Source organism: Coregonus lavaretus (assembly GCF_964263955.1).
Source record: "Coregonus lavaretus genome assembly, chromosome: 1".
NCBI classification, from domain to species: domain Eukaryota; kingdom Metazoa; phylum Chordata; class Actinopteri; order Salmoniformes; family Salmonidae; genus Coregonus; species Coregonus lavaretus.
The window spans coordinates 8,596,152-8,612,005 of NC_139988.1; the positions used below are offsets into that span (position 1 = coordinate 8,596,152).

The following is a 15,854-nucleotide window of genomic DNA, read 5'->3' on the forward strand; positions in this document are numbered from 1 at the left end:
CAATTTTGTTTCTGGTGTCTTTTGACAGCTCTTTGGTCTTGGCTATAGTGGAGTTTGGAGTGTGACTGTTTGAGGTTGTGGACGGGTGTCTTTTATACTGATAACAAGTTAAAACAGGTGCCATTAATACAGGTAACGAGTGGAGGACAGAGGAGCCTCTTAAAGAAGAAGTTACAGGTCTGTGAGAGCCAGAAATCTTGCTTGTTTGTAGGTGACCAAATACTTATTTTCCACCATGATTTGCAAATAAATTCATTAAAAATCCTACAATGTGATTTTCTGGAAAAAATATTCTCAATTTGTCTGTCATAGTTGACGTGTACATATGATGAAAATTACAGGCCTCTCTCATCTTTTTAAGTGGGAGAACTTGCACAATTGGTGGCTGACTAAATACTTTTTTCCCCACTGTGTGTATATATATATATATATATATATATATATATATATATATATATATATATACACACAACAGTATGTGGACACCACTCCCTTCAAATTAGTTGATTTGGCTATTTCAGCCATACCCGATGCTGACAGGTGTATAAAATGCTAGAGCTTTTATTGTGAAGTGGAAACGTCTAGGAGCAACAACAGCTCAGCCGCGAAGTGGTAGGCCACACAAGCTCACAGAACGAGACCGCCGAGTGCTGAAGCGTGTAACGTCTAAAAATCGTTTGTCCTCGGTTGCAACACTCACTACCGAGTTCCAAATTGCCTGTGGAAGCAATGTCAGCACAATAACTGTTTGTCGGGAGCTTCATGAAATGGGTTTCCATGGCCGAGCAGCCGCACACAAGCCTAATATCACCATGTGCAATGCCAAGCGTCGGCTGGAGTGTTGTAAAGCTCGCCTCCATTGGTTCGGGCTAGGCCCTTTAGTTCCAGTGAAGGGAAATCTTAACGCTACAGCATACAATGACATTCTAGACGATTCTGTGCTTCCAACATTGTGGCAACAGTTTGGGGAAGGCCCTTTCCTGTTTCAGCATGACAATGCTCCTGTGCACAAAGTGAGGTCCATACAGAAATGGTTTGTCGAGATTGGTGTGGAAGAACTAGACTGGCCTGCACAGAGCCCTGACCTCAACCCCATCGAACACCTTTGGGATGAATTGGAACGCCGACTGCAAGCCAGGCCTAATCGCCCAACATCAGTGCCCGACCTCACTAATGCTTGTGGCTGAATGGAAGCAAATCCCCGCAGCAATGTTCCAACATCTAGTGGAAGGCCTTCCCAGAAGAGTGGAGGCTGTTATAGCAGCAAAGGGGGGACCAACTCCATATTAATGCCCATGCTTTTGGAATGAGATGTTGGACAAGCAGGTGTCCACATACTTTTGGTCATGTAGTGTATGTTCTGTAGAATACGACACGTGTGCGCGCAAACACAAACACACAGTTGAAATAAGCAACAAGACAATGTCAGGTTTTCTTAATAAAAATAATTCATTTCAGGACAACATATAAATAAGTATTGAAATGCACAGTACAGATAATATTTGATATTAATAAATACTGAACAAACAAAACAAAGCTTTTCATACAATACCCTATTATTGACAGGCTACACAAAAATGTCTCACAACTTTTGCATGTTTTGTTAGAACTGCGTGTTTATGTGTAACATTGGAATGTCCCTATGCATGTCAAGGAACTCCCGAGTGGCGCAGTGGTCTAAGGCACTGCATCGCAGTGCTAGCTGTGCCACTAGAGATCCTGGTTCGAATCCAGGCTCTGTCGTAGCCGGCCGCGACCGGGAGACCCATGGGGCGGCGCACAATTGGCCCAGCGTCGTCCAGGGTAGGGGAGGGAATGGCCGGCAGGGGATGTAGCTCAGTTGGTAGAGCATGGCGTTTGCAACGCCAGGGTTGTGGGTTCGATAAAATAATGTATGTGCTAACTGTAAGTCGCTCTGGATAAGAGCGTCTGCTAAATGACTAAAATGTAAATGTAAGGAAAGTCCCAGAGCAGCTTATTAAGTATTGTGCAGTATGTAGTGGTCTGAATGGGGTGGAGACCCATAACATAACCAAAGAGCTGACAACTAATTACCCTTATATTATATTATGTGTATCATCTGATCTATATCTAGGCTGCCATAAGGCTAATCGACAAAATTCATTTTTAACAGATGTCAGATATGCATATTGAACAGATGTCATATATGCATATTGAACAGATGTCAGATCTGCATATTGAACAGATGTCCGATCTGCATATTGAACAGATGTCCGATATGCATATTGAACAGATGTCAGATATGCATATTGAACAGATGTCAGATATGCATATTGAAAAGATGTCAGATAAGCATATTGAACAGATGTCAGATATGCATATTTTGAACAGATGTCAGATATGCATATTTTGAACAGACGTCAGATATGCATATTGAACAAACGTCAGATATGCATATTGAACAGACGTTAGATATGTATATTGAACAGACTTCAACGCTGCCTTAGTTAAGAGGTCAAATCAATGCTTTGTAGATGATGGCACGTTTTTTTGGCAGGAAGGAAATATCAGTTAAAATATGTAGGTTTAAAAGACGAAAACACAGGTATGTCAGTTTGATATCAAACAGAGTAGTGGAGTGAGGCATCGTGTGAGCAGAGCAGATTTCAGCAAACAGATGTCAGCAGAGCCCCTACGATGAAGAGGTACTATACTGCAGGCCAGGTTCTACGGGTGGAGAGGTATTTTACTGCAGGCTGGAGCCTACCAGCTCTGAGTAGCTAAGAGCACTGTCTGCCATGCCACAGCTACAAGGTATGAACCAAGCCAAGGGCTATGTTGCTCTTTTTCCCACAGGTGTGTTTGTTAACATTCTCCCTCCCTCCTCTGAATGAGGTGTTGAGCTCTACAGGGATTTCTCCTGCCTTTATGTTCTCCTTCCTCTGAATGAGGTGTTGAGCTCTACAGGGATTTCTCCTGCCTTTATGTTCTCCCTCCTCTGAATGAGGTGTTGAGCTCTACAGGGATTTCTCCTGCCTTTATGTTCTCCCTCCTCTGAATGAGGTGTTGAGCTCTACAGGGATTTCTCCTGCCTTTATGTTCTCCTTCCTCTGAATGAGGTGTTGAGCTCTACAGGGATTTCTCCTGCCTTTATGTTCTCCCTCCTCTGAATGAGGTGTTGAGCTCTACAGGGATTTCTCCTGCCTTTATGTTCTCCCTCCTCTGAATGAGGTGTTGAGCTCTACAGGGATTTCTCCTGCCTTTATGTTCTCCCTCCTCTGAATGAGGTGTTGAGCTCTACAGGAATTTCTCCTGCCTTTATGTTCTCCCTCCTCTGAATGAGGTGTTGAGCTCTACAGGGATTTCTCCAGCCTTTATGTTCTCCCTCCTCTGAATGAGGTGTTGAGCTCTACCGGGATTTCTCCTGCCTTTATGTTCCCCCTCCTCTGAATGAGGTGTTGAGCTCTACAGGGATTTCTCCTGCCTTTATGTTCTCCCTCCTCTGAATGAGGTGTTGAGCTCTACAGGGATTTCTCCTGCCTTTATGTTCTCCCTCCTCTGAATGAGGTGTTGAGCTCTACAGGGATTTCTCCTGCCTTTATGTTCTCCCTCCTCTGAATGAGGTGTTGAGCTCTACAGGGATTTCTCCTGCCTTTATGTTCCCCCTCCTCTGAATGAGGTGTTGAGCTCTACAGGGATTTCTCCTGCCTTTATGTTCCCCCTCCTCTGAATGAGGTGTTGAGCTCTACAGGGATTTCTCCTGCCTTTATGTTCTCCCTCCTCTGAATGAGGTGTTGAGCTCTACAGGGATTTCTCCTGCCTTTATGTTCTCCTTCCTCTGAATGAGGTGTTGAGCTCTACAGGGATTTCTCCTGCCTTTATGTTCTCCCTCCTCTGAATGAGGTGTTGAGCTCTACAGGGATTTCTCCTGCCTTTATGTTCTCCCTCCTCTGAATGAGGTGTTGAGCTCTACAGGGATTTCTCCTGCCTTTATGTTCTCCCTCCTCTGAATGAGGTGTTGAGCTCTACAGGGATTTCTCCTGCCTTTATGTTCTCCCTCCTCTGAATGAGGTGTTGAGCTCTACAGGGATTTCTCCTGCCTTTATGTTCTCCTTCCTCTGAATGAGGTGTTGAGCTCTACAGGGATTTCTCCTGCCTTTATGTTCTCCCTCCTCTGAATGAGGTGTTGAGCTCTACAGGGATTTCTCCTGCCTTTATGTTCTCCTTCCTTACATACAAACACACACTCCTTTCCTCACTGGCAATCCCCTTGGACGAGATCAACTGAACTCTGCTCTCATGTCCTCTATAAGTAAGTCATTAACTAGGAGTCTGTGTGAAGGTAATTGCCCAGCATTAACATAGCATACTGTAACGTGGTACAACTCTCAGGCCAAGTGCTAACTTGGATTTCTACAGTACAGATACAAAAAGTGGGCAACAGCGAACAAGAACACAACAGCATCTGTACTGCTAGCAGACATCTATGTGGCGGTGGGAGAGGTTGAATATGATTGAGTTTTTACTACTGTTTTCTCTGTCATGTCACAGAACCTCTATGTTTGACTTCTGTTCAAGTAGCACCATTCAGTACTTACGGGTCCTTCCCACTCGCAATCACTCAGATACTGTACATTAGCTGTCTAGGTAGGTACAGTTTGAGACTGTAACTACTCCTGTTTAAACCACATTTCTACTAACCAAACTCTCATTTTGGAAGTGCGTGATGGCTTTGGCACAACTTTGCACTTGTGAGAACTTTGGTCGATGAGGTTCTTAAACAAAAGCTGCAGTTTATCACATTATTGTGTTGGTAGCTAGCTGCTTGATAGATAATTCCTTGGCCATATTATTAAGCAGCTTACGTATTGCGCTTTTTTCAAGATACAATCAGCAGTCCAGCATGATTCATCCTGTACACGTTGTCCATTGTCTGACACGTATACCTCACCTTTCATCCTGTACACCTGTGATAATAATAATTGCACTAAGAGGTATTCTGCTGGCCATTTCTACTGCCCCTGCTCTTTGCTCTTCATGAGCGCATGTTAAAACGGGCTTCTGGCCTTAGGGTCACTAGTTTCAGAGATGCATTGACTAGCATGGTGGCACGGCCGTTTTAATCTTCCCCAAACCTTTGGGCTCACCCCCTGTAGATCTGCTTAAAGTATTCACATTCGTTACAGTAGCCTTGCTTCTCTATGTTGGCATAGTGGTCACAGCCTTGGGTTTTACAGCGCTGCTTCGTCATCTCTTTAGGTGCCCCTGCCCTCTCCCTGCGGCTCTCTCTCTGCCCCCGCGTGGCCCGGCACTCTGGACACAGGTCTGTGCACCCGGGGGAGATGTTACTGCAGCCACTCCGCCTGCACGTTGCCTGGGTATGGGTCTGTCTGGGTCTGTCTGGTTCTGGTTTAGCAGTTCGCTGCAGATAGAGAAAAACAAAGAGAACGTTGTCACTTGTGGAAGCAAATCATTCTATCTGATCGAAGTTGTATTACACTCTAAAAACTGTAAAAAATCATTTGCAATTCAAGATGTAGTGTACAGCCACTGGGCCCTGGGTGAGAGGGAGGGAGACACTCACCATGACCAGTGGAGGGGAGTGGGCGCCAGGAACTCTGGTAGCAGTCTGGTTGAACCTGGAGCTCTGCTCCTTTAAGTAGCACTCGTTACAGTAGCCCTCCATCATGGTCTTGTCCATGGCCCCACAGCCCGGGCGCTGACAGCGCAAAGCATTCTGGAAGCCTGCCTCTGACGCGTAGCGACTCTGGATTGGAGCAGGGGGAGGAGGAGGGGTCGCCACTGGAGGAAATAAACCCAGAGAAACCACATGTCAAACTCACATATGACCACACACAATATCAACTATTCTTGAGATTCCAGTAAATTTGCAGCTTTTCCAGTTCTGTCTGGTGTAAACAGACAGAACTAGTTTCACGTTGTTTCTAAGTATACTGACATAAGTAGACCAAGAGAAGACATGACAGCTGTGGGTTTTGATGTGGCCTGATTCCTTTACATTCAATCTATATATTTTGCTGGGAAATTATAAGAAAAGCATTTCTTGTTAAAATGACTAAGAACAAGCGTCTGGTTAGACTTACGGTGGTTGGTCTGATAGTAAACATAGCAGATGGTGCAGAATCCCAGCTTCTGTTGAGTCCCGAAGAACTGGCATCCCGACCTCATACAGGGCTGGCCCGGGGGCACCTGCCAGGTGAGGCCTGGCATGTGGCTGTTGAGTGCCGAGGTGCCCGAGCGCTCAGATTCCCTGGGCTGGGGCTGGGTCCATAACGACCCAGAAGAGGCCTCTTTCCTGGCTGCTGCTGGCGGCTGGGGCTGCTCGCCCCTCTCTGTGGCAGTGTTCTGGAGGCAGGGAGGGCACAGTCCGTTAAATATCCTGAAGGCCTCCTGGTGGCACACGCTGCACCTCTCTGTCTCCTGCTCCCGTCCTGCATCCCACTGTGGCCAGCTGGGGTGGGCAGGCAGGGGGAGGCCCTTGGGGTTGCCTGCTGGGGGTCCGGAGGGGCCAGCAGTAGCAGCAGCGGGTGCATTCTGCCAGGTGTTAAAGCAGTGTTCACACAGACCATTGTGCTCCACCCTGAGGGTGAAATCGCAGCCAGGCTTCTTGCACTTCATGGCGTGGGTTTCACTGTAAAGGCTGAGGCTGGGCGCCGTGGGCGGGGGAGGGACGGAGAGCGGGCTGGATAACACCGCCCGGCAGCCAGGGGGACTGGTCCGTACTTTACTACTACACTCCGGCTCACACGCCTGACCACCGCCTTTCGTAGGGGCGGCCTCTATCCCCCCGTTGGGCTGGCCTTGGCGTTTCTCAAAGCACTCGTGGCAGTGTGGCTGGGTGTCCACGGAGACGTAGAAGGTGCACCGTGGGGTGGCACAGCGGATCTCGATGAGGGACAGCTGGGACACGGAGAAGGGGGGTGGTCTATGGGGCTGGGCGGCCCACAGTTGGTCCTTGTCCTCCTGCCAGCGCTTATACTCGTGGTTGACCAACTGGAGGTAGTCCTCCATCAGGTTCATGTCCTCAGGCAGATTCCCTTCATCCAGCCTGGGAGAGGCAACACACAACACACTCAATACTACTGATAGGATAATTATAAACCTCTTGGCCAGGCCGCCATGTCGTCAATAATGACAATTGGTTCTCAACTTGACCCACCCTAATAAATAAAGTAAATCAAATTAAAGTACTATTTTGCCACAAACATACTTTTTCCTAAACAGATTTGTATTGTGCTTTTTAAACACTGCTTTACACCCTGATCTCTATAGTTCTCCATGCCTCTAGTGTGCCACCCACCTGGCAGCGTTGATGATGCGTGTGGTGTTGTTGCCCAGTCCGATGACAGGGATCTCCATCAGCATCAGGTAGTCCTTCAGAAGCCTCTCCTTCTGCGTCTGCTCCTTCTCCATAAGGAAGTGCACCTTGAGCCCCTCAAAGCCCCCGCGGCCCGGGATGATCAGTGGCACTGCTCGGATCTCTGGGGCACACAGTCATAATGATGATACACAGCAGGTAGTATATAGCTAGCACCTTTCTGGGACCCAATGACACTGTACACCAAAACAGCACAAGAAATGACCCAATTTAGTAAGATGTGGAAGGTAGGTCACATTCACCCTCATCCTACAAGCACTCCTCAACACAATAATCTATCAATGACGGTTACTTTACACACCTGGGCCACTGTCTTTGATGGTGATGAGGGGGGCAAAGTGCTGGGAGTCATAGCCGAGCACTATGGGGTACTTGTAGCACTCCCCTGGAGGCCAGTGCAGAGGCAGGTAGATGCCCCCCACGTTGAGGGGGGAGAAGGAGGAGCAGGACTTCATGCTGCGTAGCACCTGGTCTGTAAGGATACAGCCATGAGTTAGTCACTGAACACAATACAGCACACTGACTGCTTCTACTGCTATAGTAGACAGACCTACAGACAGACCGCACGCTGACTCCTTCTGCTGCTATAGTAGACAGACCTACAGACAGACCGCACACTGACTGCTTCTACTGCTATAGTAGACAGACCTACAGACAGACCGCACACTGACTGCTTCTACTGCTATAGTAGACAGACCTACAGACAGACTGCACACTGACTGCTTCTACTGCTATAGTAGACAGACCTACAGACAGACCGCACGCTGACTCCTTCTGCTGCTATAGTAGACAGACCTACAGACAGACCGCACACTGACTGCTTCTACTGCTATAGTAGACAGACCTACAGACAGACCGCACGCTGACTCCTTCTGCTGCTATAGTAGACAGACCTACAGACAGACCGCACACTGACTGCTTCTACTGCTATAGTAGACAGACCTACAGACAGACCGCACACTGACTCCTTCTGCTGCTATAGTAGACAGACCTACAGACAGACCGCACACTGACTGCTTCTACTGCTATAGTAGACAGACCTACAGACAGACTGCACACTGACTGCTTCTACTGCTATAGTAGACAGACCTACAGACAGACCGCACGCTGACTCCTTCTGCTGCTATAGTAGACAGACCTACAGACAGACCGCACACTGACTGCTTCTACTGCTATAGTAGACAGACCGCACGCTGACTCCTTCTGCTGCTATAGTAGACAGACCGCACACTGACTGCTTCTACTGCTATAGTAGACAGACCTACAGACAGACCGCACACTGACTCCTTCTGCTGCTATAGTAGACAGACCTACAGACAGACCGCACACTGACTGCTTCTACTGCTATAGTAGACAGACCTACAGACAGACCGCACACTGACTGCTTCTACTGCTATAGTAGACAGACCTACAGACAGACAGCACACTGACTGCTTCTACTGCTATAGTAGACAGACCTACAGACAGACCGCACACTGACTGCTTCTACTGCTATAGTAGACAGACCGCACACTGACTGCTTCTACTGCTATAGTAGACAGACCTACAGACAGACCGCACACTGACTGCTTCTACTGCTATAGTAGACAGACCTACAGACAGACAGCATACTGACTTCAGAAACTGCATACACGTCTGGGTTTAAACTTCTGATGAACTGAGTGATGAGAGGCTCCATTGAGAAAGGCTGTACCTGCGATGACGATGATGGGCCTGCGGAGGATGTTGGAGAGGATAAAGATGTGCATATCCTCCAGGGAGTCAAACTGCAGCCCGTTGCAGCTGGATACAGGCGATGCCATTTTGATGATCTTCTCCCATTCCTCCTCCCAATTCTGACAGAAGAATAATCAATTAAACCACTTTGGCTGCAATAAACATCATGATACTACTAACAGGTGATACTACTAACAGACCTGGGTGATCCTACTAACAGACCTGGGTGATACAACTAACAGACCTGGGTGATCATACTAACAGACCTGGGTGATCCTACTAAAAGATGATACTACTAACAGACCTGGGTGATACAACTAACAGACCTGGGTGATACAACTAACAGGTGATACTACTAACAGACCTGGGTGATACTACTAACAGACCTGGGTGATGCTACTAACAGACCTGGACGATACAACTAACAGACCTGGGTGATACTACTAACAGACCAGGGTGATACTACTAACAGGTGATACTACTAACAGACCTGGTTGATACTACTAAAAGACCTGGGTGATAATACTAAAATACCTGTGTGATACTAGTAACAGATCTGGGTGATACAACTAACAGACCTGGGTGATACAACTAACAGACCTGGGTGATACAACTAACAGACCTGGGTGATACATGGGGCGGCAGGTAGCTTAGTGGGTAAGAGCGTTGTGCCAGTAACCGAAAGGTCGCTGGTTCTAATCCCCGAGCCGACTAGGTGAAAAATCTGTCGATGTCCCCTTGAGCAAGGCACTTAACCCTAATTGCTCCTGTAAATCGCTCTGGATAAGAGCGTCTGCTAAATGACTAAAATGTAAATGTAAATATACTACTAACAGACCTGGGTGATACAACTAACAGACCTGGGTGATACAACTAACAGACCTGGGTGATACTACTAACACACCTAAGTGATACAACTAACAGACCTGGGTGATACAACTAACAGACCTGGGTGATACTACTAACAGACCTGGGTGATCCTACTAACAGACCTGGGTGATCCTACTAACAGGTGATACTACTAACAGACCTGGGTGATACTACTAACAGACCTGGGTGATACTACTAACAGACCTGGGTGACACTACTAACAGACCTGGGCGATACAACTAACAGACCTGGGAGATACTACTAACAGACCTGGGTGATACTACGAACAGACCTGGGTGATTCTACTAACAGACCTGGGTGATACTACTAACAGACCTGGGTGATACTACTAACAGACCTGGGTGATACTACTAACAGACCTGGGTGACACTACTAACAGACCTGGGCGATACAACTAACAGACCTGGGAGATACTACTAACAGACCTGGGTGATACTACTAAAAGACCTGGGTGATACTACTAACAGACGTGGGTGATACTACTAACAGACCTGGGTGATACTACTAACAGACCTGGGTGATACTACTAAAATACCTGGGTGATACTACTAACAGACCTGGGTGATACTACCAACAGACCTGGGTGATACTACCAACAGACCTGGGTGATACTACTAACAGACCAGGGTGATACTACTAACAGATCTGGGTGATACTAACAGCTGATACTACTAACAGACCTGGGTGATACTACTAACAGACCTGGGTGATCCTACTAACAGACCTGGGTGATACTACTAACAGACCAGGGTGATACTACTAACAGACCTGGGTGATACTACTAACAGGTGATACTACTGATAGACCTGGGTGATACTACTAACAGGTGATACTACTAACAGACCTGGGTGATCCTACTAACAGACCTGGGTGATCCTACTAACAGACCTGGGTGATAATACTAACAGACCTGGGTGATACTACTAACAGACCTGGGTGATCCTACTAACAGACCTGGGTGATCCTACTAACAGGTGATACTACTAACAGACCTGGGTGATACTACTAACAGACCTGGGTGATACTACTAACAGACCTGGGTGAAGCTACAAACAGGTGATACTACTAACAGGTGATACTACTAACAGACCTGGGTGATACTACTAAAATACCTGGGTGATACTACTAACAGACCTGGGTGATACAACTAACAGACCTGGGTGATACAACTAACATACCTGGGTGATACTACTAACAGACCTGGGTGATACTACTAACAGGTGATACTACTAACAGACCTGGGTGATACTACTAACAGACCTGGGTGATACTACTAACAGACCTGGGTGAAACTACTAACAGGTGATACTACTAACAGGTGATACTACTAACAGACCTGGGTGATACTACTAAAAGACCTGGGTGATACTACTAACAGACCTGGGTGATACTACTAACAGACCTGGGTGATACAACTAACAGACCTGGGTGATACTACTAACAGGTGATACTACTAACAGACCTGGGTGATACTACTAAAATACCTGGGTGATACTACTAACAGACCTGGGTGATACTACTAACAGACCTGGGTGATACAACTAACAGACCTGGGTGATACAACTAACATACCTGGGTGATACTACTAACAGACCTGGGTGATACTACTAACAGGTGATACTACTAACAGACCTGGGTGATACTACTAACAGACCTGGGTGATACTACTAACAGACCTGGGTGAAACTACTAACAGGTGATACTACTAACAGGTGATACTACTAACAGACCTGGGTGATACTACTAAAAGACCTGGGTGATACTACTAACAGACCTGGGTGATACTACTAACAGACCTGGGTGATACAACTAACAGACCTGGGTGATACTACTAACAGGTGATACTACTAACAGACCTGGGTGATACTACTAAAATACCTGGGTGATACTACTAACAGACCTGGGTGATACTACCAACAGACCTGGGTGATATTACCAACAGACATGGGTGATACTACTAACAGGTGATACTACTAACATACCTGGGTGATACTACTAACGGGTGATACTACTAACAGACCTGGGTGATACTACTAACAGATCTGGGTGATACTAACACCTGATACTACTTACAGACCTGGGTGATACTACTAACAGATCTGGGTGATACTAACAGCTGATACTACTAACAGACCTGGGTGATACTACTAACAGACCTGGGTGATCCTACTAACAGACCTGGGTGATACTACTAATAGACCAGGGTGATACTACTAACAGACCTGGGTGATACTACTAACAGACCTGGGTGATCCTACTAACAGATGATACTACTAACATACCTCGATGATACAACTAACAGGTGATACTACTGATAGACCTGGGTGATACTACTAAAATACCTGGGTGATACTACTAACAGACCTGGGTGATACAACTAACAGACCTGGGTGATACAACTAACATACCTGGGTGATACTACTAACAGACCTGGGTGATACTACTAACAGGTGATACTACTAACAGACCTGGGTGATACTACTAACAGACCTGGGTGATACTACTAACAGACCTGGGTGAAACTACTAACAGGTGATACTACTAACAGGTGATACTACTAACAGACCTGGGTGATACTACTAAAAGACCTGGGTGATACTACTAACAGACCTGGGTGATACTACTAACAGACCTGGGTGATACTACTAACAGACCTGGGTGATACTACTAACAGGTGATACTACTAACAGACCTGGGTGATACTACTAAAATACCTGGGTGATACTACTAACAGACCTGGGTGATACTACCAACAGACCTGGGTGATATTACCAACAGACATGGGTGATACTACTAACAGGTGATACTACTAACATACCTGGGTGATACTACTAACGGGTGATACTACTAACAGACCTGGGTGATACTACTAACAGATCTGGGTGATACTAACACCTGATACTACTAACAGACCTGGGTGATACTACTAACAGACCTGGGTGATACTAACAGGTGATACTACTTACAGACCTGGGTGATACTACTAACAGATCTGGGTGATACTAACAGCTGATACTACTAACAGACCTGGGTGATACTACTAACAGACCTGGGTGATCCTACTAACAGACCTGGGTGATACTACTAATAGACCAGGGTGATACTACTAACAGACCTGGGTGATACTACTAACAGACCTGGGTGATCCTACTAACAGATGATACTACTAACAGACCTCGATGATACAACTAACAGGTGATACTACTGATAGACCTGGGTGATACTACTAACAGATCTGGGTGATACTAACAGCTGATACTACTAACAGACCTGGGTGATACTACTAAAAGACCTGGGTGATACTACTAACAGACCTGGGTGATACAACTAACAGACCTGGGTGATACAACTAACAGACCTGGTTGATACTACTAACAGACCTGGGTGATACTACTAACAGGTGATACTACTAACAGACCTGGGTGATACTACTAAAATACCTGGGTGATACTACTAACAGACCTGGGTGATACTACCAACAGACCTGGGTGATACTACCAACAGACCTGGGTGATACTACTAACAGGTGATACTACTAACAGACCTGGGTGATACTACTAACGGGTGATACTACTAACAGACCTGGGTGATACTACTAACAGATCTGGGTAATACTAACAGCTGATACTACTAACAGACCTGGGTGATACTACTAACAGACCTGGGTGATACTAACAGGTGATACTACTTACAGACCTGGGTGATACTACTAACAGATCTGGGTGATACTAACAGCTGATACTACTAACAGACCTGGGTGATACTACTAACAGGCCTGGGTGATCCTACTAACAGACCTGGGTGATACTACTAACAGACCAGGGTGATACTACTAACAGACCTGGGTGATACTACTAACAGACCTGGGTGATACTACTAACAGGTGATACTACTAACAGACCTGGGTGATACAACTAACAGGTGATACTACTGATATACCTGGGTGATACTACTAACATACAATACTACTAACAGGTGATACTACTAACAGACCTGGGTGATAATACTAACAGACCTGGGTGATACTACTAACATACCTGGGTGATACTACTAACAGACCTGGGTGATACTACTAACAGGTGATACTACTAATAGACCTGGGTGATACTACTAACTGACAATACTACTAACAGGTGATACTACTAACATACAATACTACTAACAGGTGATACTACTACCAGACCTGGGTGATACTACTAACAGACAATACTACTAACATACCTGGGTGATACTACTAATATACCTGGGTGATACTACTAACAGACATGGGTGATCCTACTAACAGGTGATACTACTAACAGACCTGGGTGATACTACTAACAGGTGATACTACTAACAGGTGATACTACTAATAGACCTGGGTGATACTACTAACAGGTGATACTACTAACATACCTGGGTGATACTACTAACAGGTGATACTAGTAACAGGTGATACTACTAACAGGTGATACTACTTACAGACCTGGTTGATACTACTAACAGATCTGGGTGATACTAACAGCTGATACTACTAACAGACCTGGGTGATACTACTAACAGACCTGGGTGATACTACTAACAGACCAGGGTGATACTACTAACATACCTGGGTGATACTACTAACAGACCTGGGTGATACTACTAACAGGTGATACTACTAACAGACCTGGGTGATACTACTAACAGACAATACTACTAACAGGTGACACTACTAACAGACCTGGGTGATACTACTAACATACCTGGGTGATACTACTAACAGACCTGGGTGATACTACTAACAGGTGATACTACTAACAGACCTGGGTGATACTACTAACATACCTGGGTGATACTACTAACAGGTGATACTACTAAAAGACCTGGGTGATACTACTAACAGACCTGGGTGATACTACTAACTGACAATACTACTAACAGGTGATACTACTAAAAGACCTGGGTGATACTACTAACAGACCTGGGTGATACTACTAACTGACAATACTACTAACAGGTGATACTACTAACAGACATGAGTGATCCTACTAACAGGGGATACTACTAACATACAATACTACTAAAATACAATACTACTAACAGGTGATACTACTACCAGACCTGGGTGATACTACTAACAGACAAGACTACTACAATACCTGGGTGATACTACTAACATACCTGGGTGATACTACTAACATACCTGGGTGATACTACTAACAGGTGATACTACTAACAGGTTATACTACTAACAGACATGGGTGATCTTACTAACAGGTGATACTACTAACAGACCTGGGTGATACTACTAACAGGTGATACTAGTAACAGGTGATACTACTAACAGACCTGGGTGATACTACTAACAGGTGATACTACTAACAGACCTGGGTGATACTACTAACAGACAATACTACTAAAAGGTGATACTAGTAACAGGTAATACTACTAACAGGTGATACTACTAATAGACCTGGGTGATACTACTAACAGACAATACTACTAAAAGGTGATACTAGTAACAGACATGGGTCATATTAATACAATAAGTCAAACACTTTCAAATAGTTGGTTTGCACTTGATTTAGTTTGCCTGGTCCCCAAAGTGTTAACTCCAAACTAAATCAAGCACACATCTTACTACACTTTCCAAGTATTTGACATTATGTACTTTGGCCCAGGTCTGCTATAGTAACACCATCCTGGTCGTAGAGGAGGTCTGCTATAGTAACACCATCCTGGTCGTAGAGAAGGTCTGCTATAGTAACACCATCCTGGTCGTAGAGGAGGTCTGCTATAGTAACACCATCCTGGTCATAGAGGAGGTCTGCTATAGTAACACCATCCTGGTCGTAGAGGAGGTCTGCTATAGTAACACCATCCTGGTCGTAGAGAAGGTCTGCTATAGTAACACCATCCTGGTCGT

The 15,854-nt window shown here is 45.6% G+C and overlaps 1 protein-coding gene across 2 annotated transcripts in view; it reads right to left on the bottom strand.

Moving 5' to 3' along the window:
* Positions 1–1,437: 1,437 nt before the first annotated feature.
* LOC311136591 (tumor necrosis factor alpha-induced protein 3-like) overlaps positions 1,438–15,854 on the bottom strand; it is a 29,276-nt gene continuing 14,859 nt past the window's right edge. For both annotated transcript variants that reach the window (XM_084170779.1, XM_084170780.1), the window contains exons 4-9: positions 9,054–9,195; positions 7,662–7,832; positions 7,283–7,463; positions 6,066–7,030; positions 5,546–5,763; positions 1,438–5,383 (exon numbers count right to left, since the gene is read on the bottom strand). In XM_084170779.1, coding sequence (XP_084026905.1) covers positions 5,105–5,383; positions 5,546–5,763; positions 6,066–7,030; positions 7,283–7,463; positions 7,662–7,832; positions 9,054–9,195 — 1,956 coding nt within the window. In that variant the 3' untranslated portion in view covers positions 1,438–5,104. The remainder of the gene's footprint in view (positions 5,384–5,545; positions 5,764–6,065; positions 7,031–7,282; positions 7,464–7,661; positions 7,833–9,053; positions 9,196–15,854) is intronic.